The sequence below is a fragment of the Macaca mulatta genome, chromosome 11, assembly GCF_049350105.2.
Source record: "Macaca mulatta isolate MMU2019108-1 chromosome 11, T2T-MMU8v2.0, whole genome shotgun sequence".
Lineage (NCBI taxonomy): Eukaryota > Metazoa > Chordata > Mammalia > Primates > Cercopithecidae > Macaca > Macaca mulatta.
In genome coordinates this window covers 18,714,488-18,728,693 of record NC_133416.1, presented here as the reverse complement: position 1 = coordinate 18,728,693, position 14,206 = coordinate 18,714,488, and the positions used below count along the sequence as shown (strand labels likewise).

Sequence of the window (14,206 nt, the reverse complement as noted above, 5' to 3'; positions counted from 1 at the left end):
AATAGAGCAGTTCATTCTCTTAATAATAAAGAGCAGTCCCTATTACTTCTTTCCTAAGAGAAACAAATCTTGGCGTCTCACAGGGGCTTCTATTTTCTTGGCCTTACCAGTACGTGGGCCTTCATCTACTTCAGGCAACAGTGACTAAGAAGAGGCAAAAGTGACTATAGATATAAGCCTATCTCCTGTTAGCAAGTATCCCAACATACTCCCAGAAGACCTAAGCACACTTCACAAAGGCCACCAAAGAGCCACAGCTATAATCATTCTTGGTCACTACCAATTTGGGCTGGATTTGATTCAGTGACTTAGAGGTGAAAGGCTCCATATTCAATTACCAGGCCCCCAGCTACCTCAATTAATCAAAGGCTGACATAATGGGTCTATTACAACTCTTGAAGAAAAGACCAGATCAAATCAATATAACCACTTTATAGCTATAAAAATATATTAATACATATTCTTTATTTAAATATAAAAACCAAGACTCTATGGCATATAAATGAATTTCATTAGAATGCATTTTATCTAGAATTTTATTATAGGAAACTTGAACATAATCAAAATGACTTTCAAACTATACTTTGAGTTTCTATAGCAGCCTTCTTTTGAGAAACACAAACATTTTCACATGTATTATGCTATTTACCTGGCAACAGTAGTTTGGTGTCTACATAATTTCTGGGGGGATTTATCTGGTCAAAGGGAGTGCTATGAAAAATTGTAACCATCATGATGGCACAGCTGAACTGCTACTTAAACGGGGGTCTCGTATCTGTCATTGTATCAGGAAATCCTAATGGAGTCAAAGAAAAGGTAGGAACTGAAAGATCATAAAGAAGCAACAGCAGGGCGCCATGGCTCATGCCTGTAATCCCAGCACTTTGGGAGGCCTAGGTGGGTGGATCATGATATCAGGAGATTGAGACCATCCTGGCTAACACAGTGAAACCCCGTCTCTACCATAAATACAAAAAGTTAGCCGGGCGAGGTGGCGGGCGCCTGTAGTCCCAGCTACTCCGGAGGTTGAGGCAGGAGAATGGCATGAACCCGGGAGGCGGAGCTTGCAGTGAGTCGAGATCGCGCCACTGCTCTCCAGCCTGGGCAACAGAGCGAGACTCCGTCTCAAAGAAAAATAAAAGAAGCAACAAGGAGGTTGCAAATCACTAGCAGTAAGTGCTGCCATCTGAAGCAATAAAGTGCTTCTGATCATAGAGCAACAGCCATGTAAACCTAGAAGAAACTACTGGAAAAGTCAAAAGCTAACTAATCTAATCTGAACTCTTAATGACACTATGAACATGCATAAAATCATTTAGAGAGTTCAAAGTTTAACCTTATTTCTGAAATCCAAGGCTAAAGTTAAAGCAGAGATTACATTTCCCTTCATCTCCATGTCACAATAAGAAGCCACCCTCTACCTGCTAACTAAAATGAGGATTATTTATATAATAATTTATATGAAAAGATAGTATTAGTTCTTTGTGTTAAGGATGTTAAAGAAAGTTCAGTTTATTGTATTCATTAATGCATTAGAGACTTCTCAGAGATTCTGAAGTCCTTAACTTTGGCATATTATTTTGTCACCTTTCTTTCCCTTTTAATATGTTTTCATTGATCTTACCTTTTTCACTTTTTACATCAACTGCTAGGGGCCACCCTGGACTGGTCATCAGGATGCCAGAATCACTGTCAGAAGTGTGGTCCTTTGAATCCAACCATTTGGGTGCTAAAAACTTTCTCACTTCACTGCCCTGCATCCTTGAATCGTTATCTTTCTGATCAGCATCTTGAAAAACTGGAGACCAATTCCTATACTAATACATAATATCTCCAATTACTTGCAGGTTGTTCTCTCCTGACAAGCGTTGGGGTGTTGGTTCGTGCGCTGAAAACATGCCACCTGCAATACTGCCCTCTTGGCAGAGACGCGACAAGCCAGTTAGACCATGCCAAAGAAAAAAATGGTGGCTGCTGCAGTGAGCTCCATGTAGAAGACACAACATTTTCCCTCACCCTTCTCCCTCTCTTCATTTTTCAGCTCCTCTACAGAATGTGCATTATGCAGGTAAGGACAGGAGATGAGTACTGCCCCAACAACAGGAAAGTGATTGCATGTCAACAGTACAAGTCAAGGTGAATTTTCTCCCCAACGAGTGCTTTCCATATACGTTGGCAGGCAGTTATCCCACAGAAGCTTCTCATCATTACAGGCTCTGATTTCCAGAGCTAAGCGGGGTCAGGCAGAGGCATACCTGAGGAGACCCGGGATGTGTTTCTTTTGTGGAGCTATAAATGTCTGTCAGTAGGTGCAGACAGTACTTCAGAGTGCATAGTTGTAAGGCATAAGAGCAGTGCACGAACATATCAGATCTGTAAGCAATTACCAAACTTTCCTTTAGCCAAAGGTTTTGCCTTCCTCCCTCATTAAACCTTTAGAAAGTGGTACTAACAAGTAGCTAAATTGACTGATTTGAGTACCACCTCCACTGTACTCTTAAATATAAGTACTAATGAGCAAGCAATTCTCTCCCCACCCACTCTATTAGTTCCTTGGGGAATCTGTTCCTGTGCTGTGAGAAAATCAAGGGAAAACACTAAGCCCAAAGTATCTTTTATAGATATATGTGATTGAAAAAATTTTTACATGTGGTTATAGTTAAAGACTAACTTATTTACTGCGAAAAATAAATGATTACAAATGTCTTTGAATAAATCTGGGACTTTGTTCATTGCTAACCCCCAACTTGGAATTTAGAAGGCTCAAGAATGAGTTACATTTAGAAATCACAGAATAATAGAGCTGCAACAAAAGTTAGAGATTAACTTCATCAACTACTTTATTTGTTAAAGAGTAACCTTCGGCTCAGAAAAATTAAGTGACTTTCTTTCGGTAGAGGTGAGGCGCCGCAGGTCACAGTTAACAGTAGTGCAAGGGAAAGCGCAATCTGTCCTCTGTCTCTCAGTACAGTGCCTGCCCCTCTAAGCCAGCGGTTAGCAATCCACTATCTGCAGGCCAAATCCAGTCCACTACTTATTTTTGTACATCCTGTAAGCTAAGATGATTTTTACATTTTTGTATGTTTGAAAAAAAATTAAAAAGACTAGTGTTTTCTGGCACATGAAAATTGTATAAAATTTAGCCCGGCGTGGTGGCTCACGCCTATAATCTCAGCACTTTGGGAGGCCGAGGCAGGCAGATTACCTGAGGTCAGGAGTTTGAAACCAGGCTTACCAAAATGGAGAAAACCTGTCTCTACTAAAATACAAAATTAGCGAGCTTGGTGGTGCATGCCTGTAATCCCAGCTGCTTGGGTGGCTGAGGCAGGAGAATCACTTGAACCTGGGGGGCGGAGGTTGTGATGAGCAGAGATCATGCCATCCAGCCCGGGCAATAAGAGCGAAACTCCATCTCAAAAAAAAAAAAAAAAAAAAAGAAAACAAAACAAGAAAGAAAGAAAACAAAGAAAATTGTATAAAATTTAAATTTTAGTGTCCATAAATGAAGTTTTATCAGAACATAGCCATGCTCTTTGTTTTGTAATATCTATGTCTTCTTATGTACAAAAATAGCAGAGTTGAGTAACTGCCACGGAACCCATATATGGACATATTTACTATCTGGCCCTTTACAGAAAGTTTCTTGACCTCTAGACTAAATAATGCATGAAAACTAGTCTGATTTAGGAGATTCAAACTCCCTCTTGATTTTGCAATAGCAGTAGCCACAAAAACAGAATATAGCAGAAATATTACCATATATGTAAACATTAATATAATAAAACCTCTTAGAATGGAGGAACTGATAAACAGTACAAAATTACTACATGGTCCATAGCTAACCTGAAAACCTTATGTGCAAGTAGCACAGAATACCAGTTGCTTAACTTCATAATGCAATGACACCTGATATTTCTTTCCACCAAGTTCGAGCCTTCTTTGCACACAGTCATATATTTTTTAATTTAACATATATTGCAATAAATTTTGATAAACTAATTTTTAAGCATATCACCAACTCAAGATGCCCAATTTATTGCAAAGCATAGAAATTAATACTTATTGATCACCTATTATGTGTCATAGCTTCTAAAAGATAGCTTCACAGTATGTAATTTAATCCCCATAGCAAGGCTACATGGCTATCACTTTCCTAAATCCGAGGTTCAGAAACGAACTTGCAACTTGTTCCCAGTCACCTTGCTAGTGTGTGGCACAGCAACATCCCAACTCAGGATTAGTGTCAAGGGCCATGCTTTATTACCCTCAATATCATTTTGCACTCGGTTAAAAAACCCTGATACTACATAGATTCCAAAATTATATGCAGTAATGTTAGGCTAGAAACTTCAAAGAAAATGCTTAGATCATACTTCACCAGGGAGGCAGAGGAATTTCCAATAGGATAGGCTGGGATTAGATTTTTGCCCCCAAATGGAATAATCACCAATACAAAGGCAATCAAAGTACCAAGAATAAAACATCATAGAATTTCATACATATTTTAAATTTAGTAGCCATTATTGACCTTCAGTTGCAGGACATACATCTAAAATATGTTGATATTACGGCTGATGAGGTTGCCATTTGACATTACTGGCCACTCAAAGGTGAGAATGAATCTCTATTGACAGCAATTATTTCTGAATACTCACAGGCTTGGATGAAATAAAAGTATTTAAAATTTTACACGGGGATGATTTCAGAACTTGAGGCAGAGGCAGAAATGATTTCAAGCTTTCAAGACACTGGAGCCTTTTCTAAGATTAGGCAATATATCAATATTGCTTCACTAAAGATTAATAGTACATTTGCCACATTATTAAGTTAACAGATTTCCATGTCTGTGATTCATGCCGATAATAACTTTATTCCTATTAACAATAATTCTCATTTGAAATCAGTAACAGAAACTTCCAAGTTGTGCTGGGAGCCTTTCAGTCTTAGAGTTGTTCTGCTGCCAGCACTTTTTGTTAAAACACATCATTCATTTTCTTCCGATGGGGGATCCATGCCTAATAATTTTATTGAAGTAGGGCAGAACGAACTAATGTTCCTTCAACTCTTGCCATCTGTACCCAGCCAAAACAATCCTTGTTTACTATGCTAAGGGTCAAATTAAAGATCGGAAGATAAATGATCACCAGGACACGTTTTCTATAGAAAGAATCTCAGTGAAAATGTGGTTTTGTCCTGTGTTTGGGCAGTTAACATGGCAATAGGCTCATTTTATAATTGGTGGACTTGGTAACAGCTGTACTGACACCATAACACTGATTCTCCATATATACCCTCTTGAACTGTACATTTGAGTCTAGAGAAGGGGTTAGCAAAGGTTTCAAATGAGAAGTTATCATCTGGATATTTGAGCGAGACTGCTCTCCCAGGATGGTGGTGAAGCAGGGATCCTAATGCAGCTCTTGTACTGTAAGAGTTTGGAGGATCCATTCCTCAAGAAGACTTGGTTGACTTTCTCTCCATGCCACTCAATAGCTTTGTGTACCACTGGGAATTAAAGAAATACTATACGCTACTAAAGATCATTATGGGCTGGTTGTGGTGGCTCATGCCTGTAATCCCAGCACTTTGAGAGGCCGAGGCAGGCAGATCACGAGGTCAGGAGATCGGGAACATCCTGACTAACACGGTGAAACCCCATCTCTACTAAAAATACAAAACCATTAGCCGGGCGTGGTGGCGGGCACCCGTAGTCCCAGCTACTCGGGAGGCTGAGGCAGGAGAACCGCGTGAACCCAGGAGGTGGAGCTTACAGTGAGCCAAGATTGCGCCACTGCACTCCAGCCTGGGCGACAGAGCAAGACTCCATCTCAAACAAACAAGCAAACAAAAAATCATGATGAATCTGTAATAAAGCTCATGAACTAGAAAAGTGAAGAGACACCTTTTACATGTGACATCATCCCTTGGTACTGATATCACACCCGGTTGCCGAGAGGATTGGAATACACTAAGAGACTTCAAATTAGTGTTAGAGTTTTAGTTAGGGTTGGGGTTATTTTTAAAATGAAGGAATTCTAACAATACATTGAGGATTTGGGGTGGAGCACAGGGTTTTTTGTTTGTTTGTTTGTTTGTTTTTTTAAATCTGTATCTTTCACTTTATCATGCAAACCTTTTTCATGTTGTTTCCTTTATAGAACTCTAGTATCATGTAATTAGTTTGAAGGGAGGGCAAAGACACAAGAAGGTTTATTTTTCCTCCCCATGTTACTTAGTTCACATTGGAAACAAAGCCTCTCTAAATAGCCCCCTCAAGGACAGCCTACAGCAATTAACATGTGTCCACATTGGGCCCCTCTTCTTAAGAAAAAAGTTATTTCTATATTGCCACCAAACTAGATGCTTTTTAAAGAATCTATTCTAGTCTCATTTTTTTTCATCAGGGTAAAAACAGACGTCTTTAGTATTTTTTACTGGTTTTGTATTAGTGTTCATGAAGAAAAGTCACTTTGCTTATCTGCAGAATTTAAGTTATTAGGTTTTTATGTGTCATCTTAAGCACAAAATTGGGGCCATCATTACTTTTCATAGAAAAATTAAGAGAGACTAAATGACGAAAGAGTCTTCCATGAGGAATAAGTACTATTGTCAATAGACGAAACAGAGCTCCTGCCACCACAGATGAAGACCCTTTATCAGCTCATAACTGGACTTGAAAAACTAGGGAACATCCAGCTCAGCCATCTCAGAGTACATGCAAGAGGGATGGCCTCTGGTGGACGATGCTTTCTTCAATGTTAAACCACTGTCTTAATGCATGGCTGTTTCCCTCTCGAATGCAGATTCCTTCAGGATATTATCTGCAAACCATGAATTCCAACCTGAGTTTAGATGGATTTCTTCTGCCGATTGCAGTAATGAATGCCATCAGCATCCTACCACTACTAATTCTGTCTCCTTTTCTGGAGTATTTCAGCACCTGCCTGTTTCCCTCTAAGAGAGTTGGATCATTTCTGTCAACATGCATCAGTAAGTACAACTTAACCATTTCATGTGAATCGTTTGAAACTTTTTAAAACAACATTCTGCTAAGATCCGAACTAGCTATATGCTCCTGAGTAGTGTCAGATTTTGACAAATTGGAAAAAAGGTGAATTTGTGACTGATAACATCCATTTTCCCAAATCTCTAGCCAGACATGTGTCCCATCTTCTTCCCATCCTTTTATGTTTATGTCTCCTCAGAAGACACACCTGATATAAAGAGATGGTGAAATTTCCAGCACTGCCAAATGACCAATCCTTAAAGTCAGGCAGTCCTTACCCCTTAAGTCTATGTCAAATATGTTCTTAAAAATAAACACAGTTAATGAATTTCAAAAGATCATTTTAATTTCTGAATCAGTAAGAAAACTGATTAAGGATTAGTATTGTGAGTTACAGCTTCGATACAGTACTTTATCAAATAGTAAGTGGTATAGAAATAATGCTTTTTAATCATTTTTTAAAGTGAAACAATTTAGGATATCATTCTCAGAACATAATCAATAGGCCATAAAATAAAATGTATCTGATTGAAATGGCAGAGAAGCATGGAAGTCCATTCTGCTCATACTGTCCTCTGCCTGTCTTCCTTCGACGGCATCAGGGAACAAGAGAACAGTGAAGATGCAGTAAAACAAGTTGCAATCTAAGAATCAGAGAACTCTGCCATTGAACTGCTCCTGGTGACTTTGACAAAGCCACCGAAACTTTCTTGTTTTAGTTTGCTTATTTTTTTCATTGAGGGACATACCCTAGATAAATTTTGGATCGTTTTGTTCTGTAAAACTTTTGACATCACTCAGGATGACATCAGTGCCCAGAACATAGTCCAGACACATAGCAAAAGCTCTATAAATGTTAGCTATTATTATGAGTCATCATGTGCAGGGGACACATTTAATTGTTTAGTGAGCATAAACAGAAAGCAAAGGAAGTTTGAAATTCTTAAGTAATATCCTGCAATGGTAACCTAATGTCTTATCCTCTACTTGAGAAACAATTCTATTGAAATAGTCAAGGTCAGATTCTCTTCTCTCAGTTAACCTGTTCTTGTTCTTAAGCTCTTCTTTTGAAATAATCTGCGGAGACTATGCAGTCTTCTAGTCACAGATAGTTCTTGTTGCTTCTCCGTTTACAGAAGTTACATTTCACTGTGTGTGTTTCCTGTTCTTTTATTTTTATTTTTTATTCTTTTTTTGAGACGGAGTCTTGCTCTGTCGCCCAGGCTGGAGTGCAGTGGCCGGATCTCAGCTCACTGCAAGCTCCACCTCCCGGGTTCATGCCATTCTCCTGCCTCAGCCTCCCGAGTAGCTGGGACTACAGGCGCCCGCCACCTCGCCCGGCTAGTTTTTTTGTATTTTTTAGTAGAGACGGGGTTTCACTGTGTTAGCCAGGATGGTCTCGATCTCCTGACCTCGTGATCCGCCCGTCTCGGCCTCCCAAAGTGCTGGGATTACAGGCTTGAGCCACCGCGCCCGGCCGTTTCCTGTTCTTTATCTACCAGATCAATCAACATCACATCATGAAGTGGGTTTATTTTTAGTTAGAACTAAAAGTGACTAAACTCACCTTAGTTTCTTTTATCATCTTCAATTATAGAGGAGGACTTTAGTACATAACCTTTTGTGATGTATTTCTTAAGCCAGTAACCCCATCTTTATTTATTGTAATAGGCTTTAGCTAACTATAAATCTTTAGGTTTTGACAATCCTTAAGTCTTAAAAAGTGCTTTTCTGTCTGCCAATGTAGAAATCCAAAAGTCACCACATATTTGGTGAATGTCCAGGATTAGCATGGGTACAATGAAGATAAAAAAGGAAAAGTAAGACATGGTTTGTATACACTTTCAACAAGTCCATGATTGAAACGTAATGCATGCAGGACAAAATAAGAGTAAAATCATACTGTGAAGTGCCAAAAATCTCAGCAGTTTTGTACAGTATCATGAAACATCCCAATCTGAGCTTCCAAATCATGCTTAATTACTATTTTAAAATTTTGAATACCTTAGAAAAATATTCTATACAGCATGGCTAAAATAAATTCTTCCTGAGAATGAGAAATCTTAAATTCACTTTAAAGTTAAGCAACTTTCTTTTGGACAGTTCTCTACTCCCACGTATTTGAAATCATATCTATTCCTAAAGAAGAGTATTTTTTTCTGGATTTAGAAAAGTTAGAGAGTTATTTAGTACATTGTTTGATGTTGTTAATGAATTAAATATTCCACTTCAAGACTGGTAACAAGACCTATTGCACAGGAAAAAGGAAAAACTAGACCCACTTCAAAAGAAACTAAGCTATGTTCCACTGGGTACAGAATTCTGACTTCAGTTGTTTCTGAACCCCACTCCATTCATTCATTCATTTGCATACTTGTATGTTTATTTGCATAATGTTTTGCTATGGGAATATAAAAGTGCGATGATATGCATCTTTTAAACTAGATATTTGCTTAAGTTTTCCATATTCTGGTTATGATTATGAAAGATTAACAAGTTTTATCAGGACATAAAAGTACCAATCTGGGGTACTTTTTTGATACTAATTTACATAATTGAATTAGTCTAATATTAAAGTTACCTTTCACTTTGAACTCAAATGCCTGAAAATGTGGGTGAAGTATATAAGTATATGAATTACGAATGAACATATATTTATAAGTTCCTAATTTGAATTCAGGTACCTTCATATATATATTACATTCAATCTCATGATAAACCACCATTTAATAGATCAGAGTCACAAAGATAGTGTCATTTGAACAGGTTTTCTAATTTTAAGGGCATAACTTTATTTTTATTATTATTATTATTACTATTACTATTCTGCTTAGCAGCTAAACGTAGCTGTTAGATTACAGAAGTTAATGTACTGATATTAGCTTGGCATCCTTACTGATATTTCCAATTAGCACTATGAAGTAACCGAAAAACTCCTTTTGTCATCACAAGGGGCAGTTACTCCTTATACTCTCACACTCCCTTCCACATTCAGGCATTCTCCTTCCAGGGACTGTCATGTTTAAGGAGGCAGATGGTAAAGTCAATGACAATGCCTAATGTTTGACATGCAAAATCACAGCCCAAACCAAGAGTGAGAGGTGGGGAAATCTTACCCAGCTGGTCAAACTAGAAATTTATAAAGAAAAAATAAACTTACTTTTTTATCTAGCTCATAAGCAATGCAATGACAAAGGTGTTTCCGATTCAAGATACAACATTCCTGAGTTCATCACCTGTGGAGGTCAAGAAGTATGTTGGGGTCTCCAACTATTTAAAAAAAAAAAAAAATCTCTAGGTCTCCCAAGACCGTGACAGGCAGAGACTTCATAGGCTCACAGTGTTGTATTCATGGCTGCATTTTCTTAATATTACACTTGTGTGGATTTATCTATTTAAGTCAACCTTAATTCACTAAAAATCCAGAACTAATGATATTGTTGTAATTTATCCTGTCATAATTGGGTTTACTTCATTTTATCTTTTTTTTAGTTCAAAAATGTTTACACTATGAGTATTTCCTTTCCTTAGCATTAATTAAAATCCTGCAATATGGAGCATTCAGTAGTTAGTGCTGACACACACAAGTATTAATCTGACTAAAATTAGCCTAATTAAGATTGTTATTAAGGCTTACACAAAGCAGAAGTGTACAACACAGTAGGCAGCAATTATCTTGGCTTTTAAATAACATTTAAATTGAAATGTAGATGAAATATATTCACATAACTGCAATACCTTTTTCCTTAAAATAAAAACATGAAAATTCAAGTTCCAGCTAAAAGTCTTTTATGATAGACACAGTCAGTGTAGGTCCCAGTAACTTCAACTAGTTCTAATAATTGGCAGTCGTATAAAGTTCTTTTTGTGGTTGAAACCAAAGTGGTTGCTAAGCTAAAAACCAAGTCAGGGATCCAGTTGTTTTCATTGCAAGTTCAATTATCTCAGGGAAAATTATTTTTTGATATAGCTTTCAAACTGATACATTTTCCCAAGAAACATCACGGTATGTACCCATTGTAAAATACTTGATAGGAGGAACTGTGTAAACACCAAAAGAAGTAAACCATGAATTGTAAACATCTAGCCTGAATAAGTCATTCATTCGGTTGTACATTTGTTTGATATAGACACGTTAGTGTTCTCAATTCTTAAATGTAAGATCAAGTTGGAATTAAATCAGAGGTGAAGTAGATCATCTAATATGTAATCTGAAGCAAACTGATGTCTTACAGCGATACATTTGTGTATTTTATCTCTATGTAAATGATTACCTGTTCTACATTCAGAAATAAAACATAAACGGAAGCTGGGTCTTCCGAAATGAATTCCAATGGTCTACAGAGAAACAAAAGATAGAAGGTCATATATATATATAACATGTCACGTTTTATGTATATATTATATTTAGAAACATGCCACAAATAGGGGAAAACAATAAAAGTAAAAAACGCATGCCACCCTAAAAAGTGAGTGACAAATATCTTCCCCAAAGGCAGCAGATACATAAGACAATAAAATTATAGCTGACTTTATGAGAGTAGTTCATGAACACTGATTGATATATTAACACTGAGCAAATTTCTCATTCTGGGAATTTGCCAAAATCATGGATCCAAGGGGAATTTCTCAAGGACTCAATAGAATTTCATACTTAAGGTTGTGAGCTTACATATCAGAAACTCAAACATCACACTATCCATAGAAACCCATAGTTTTCCCAGTGAATAAATTTATACCTAAAGAATCTTATACCAATACCTAAAGAATCTTAATATGCCCACTTTTTTAGTATGAAGTTCAGCTTCATTATGAAATCACAAGTGCAACCCTAATGTTTGAATAAATTCTGAATGTCTTTTATTTCATTGTAGACTAATTTGGAAAATTATTACATGGTTCAATAATAGCATAAATTATAAGAGCTTCAAGACTCTTGTGGACTTGTCTGCAACCACACAGGCAATATTGAAACACACATTATATATCTGAATATAATATCTCCTATGCAACCATTGTGCTTTATCTTGTAAGTACAGATCTGCTAGAGGTTTAAAATGTGTGCATTCTGATAAACTGCACTCTGCTTTGGGTGTGTTATTATCTCATACGAGTTATGAATTTAAAATGGAGTGGATTAAATTTAGGTTGGAATCAAACTTTGCTTTAAATTTTAAGAAAGTTAGTTTTTATTGGCACCAGAGTCCAGTAGCAAATAAAAAGCAAACATAGATCCTTAAATATCCTAAAATATGCTTTGCGCTAAAATACCTAGGTAACTGAGTGCTACGGTTTGAATGTGTTTGTTCCCTCCAAAATTCATGTTGAAATTTATCCCCAGTACAACAGTATTGGGAGGTGTTGGTTTTGGGAGGTGAGTGAGTCATCAGTGCTCCACTCTCATAAATGGGATTAGGTGCTCTTATAAAAGGGTTTGATAGAGTTCATTCCATTTGCTCTTCTACCTTCTGCCATGGGGAAGGTGCCATCTCAGAAGCAGAAAGCAGCACCCCCCAGACAGCCAAGCCTACCAGCACCTTGTCGAATTTTCCAGCTTTTAGAACTGTGAGAAATTTCTGTTCTTTATAAATTACTCAGTCTCAGACTTTTTTTTGAATAACAGCACAAGCAAACTAAGACAATAAACTCAATATGTGTGCTTTGCTTGAAATTTTCTGGAGAACTGTCTTTCATTGGAGTTTGCTAGATCAGGCCCGATAGTGTTATATGCTTGAGCAGTGCTTCTCGTAGTTTAATTTGTGTAAGAATCATCTAGAGACCTAGTTTAAAATGCAGATTCTGAGTCAGTGGTTCTGGAGAGAGCCTGAGATTCTCCATGTCTAACAAGCTCCCAGGTGATACCTACACTACTGGTCAAGGAGGACACTTTCAGTATCAAAGACAAAGAAAGTGGCCAAAAGACTGCTCTCTCAAGTTTCATACATGTGTATAGGCAGCAGTGGCCCAGATAAAATGCCACAATTTCTCACTAGGCCAGAATGAAAGTTCGGTAACAGGCAATAAAAGCTGATGACTAAACCAGGGGTTAGCCAATCACTACAGCTCATGGGCCAAATCTGGCCCACCATCTGTTTTTGTATGACGTGCATGGTAAGAATGGTTTACACAGATGAACATTTGCAACTGATTTGATAATAGAAAACACCTTTGAACCCCAGTTAAGTGAAATTGCATCACCCTTCCAAAAGAAATAATTTTAAATTTTATCAATTTTAAAAATCGTAGAAATTTGTTTTCTCTCGTTACATAAGTACCTACTTATCCTCAATTTTGTTGTTTTTCTCAAAAGTCTGAAATATTTATTACTGGCCTTTTACAGAGAAAAAAAATAGTGACCCTTGTCTACACTTTTGCTGACAATGCCACAAACTTTCCTTCATAAAATATAAGCATTTTTACATAGCACAAGTAACAATCAAAAAAAAGTGCATGATAGTTTTAAAATCTAAATTACCTCAAATTAGTTAGGATAAGGGGTGTCTTAGAAGACACCCATGGAATTCAAATTCTAAAAGAAAACCAAAGAAAGCAACTTGAATTACTGTTGAGAAGTCTAGTGCTTTTCTTCCTTCCTTTCTTTCTCTTTCTTTCTTTCTTTCCTTCTTTCTTTCTTTTCTTTTTCTTTCTTTCTTTCTCTCTCTGTTTCTAGCTTTCTTCCTCTTTCTTTCTTTTTTTCTTTTTTAGACAGAGTCTAGCTCTGTAGCTCAGGCTAAAGTGCAGTAGCGTGATCTTGGCTCACTGCAACCTCCACCTCCTTGGTTCAAGCAATTCTTGTGCTTCAGCCTCCCGAGTAGCTGGGATTACAGTTATGTGCCACCACATCCAGCTAATTTTGGTATTTTTAGTAGAGATGTGGTTTTGTCATGTTGCCCAGGCTGGTCTTGAACTCCTGGCCTCAAATGATCCTCCCACCTTGGCCTCCCAAAGTGCTGGGATTACAGCTACAAACTGCTGCACCTGGCCAGAAGTCCATTGCTTTTCTGATGCTCATTCTTGTGTTACAATCGCTTTTCCTAAATGGAAAGCTCATCTCTCTTTCCATGCTGTTCTAAAATTTCATGTTATTATACCTTGGTAAAGGTCCTTTTCAACCATTGTACTTTTGACCCAAGTGGGCTCTTTCAATTAGAAAAATTTTATTTAAAAAAAAAGTTTTTTTTCTTCCATTTTCTTTGTATT

The 14,206-nt window shown here is 37.3% G+C and overlaps 1 protein-coding gene across 1 annotated transcript in view; it reads left to right on the top strand.

The window, feature by feature from the left end:
* The window catches only part of SLC15A5 (solute carrier family 15 member 5), a 90,982-nt gene that overhangs the window by 34,920 nt on the left and 41,856 nt on the right, over positions 1-14,206 (top strand). The window contains exons 4-5 of the mRNA XM_001091323.4: positions 1,848-2,068; positions 6,804-6,990. Of these exons, the coding sequence (XP_001091323.3) occupies positions 1,848-2,068; positions 6,804-6,990 (408 nt within the window). The remainder of the gene's footprint in view (positions 1-1,847; positions 2,069-6,803; positions 6,991-14,206) is intronic.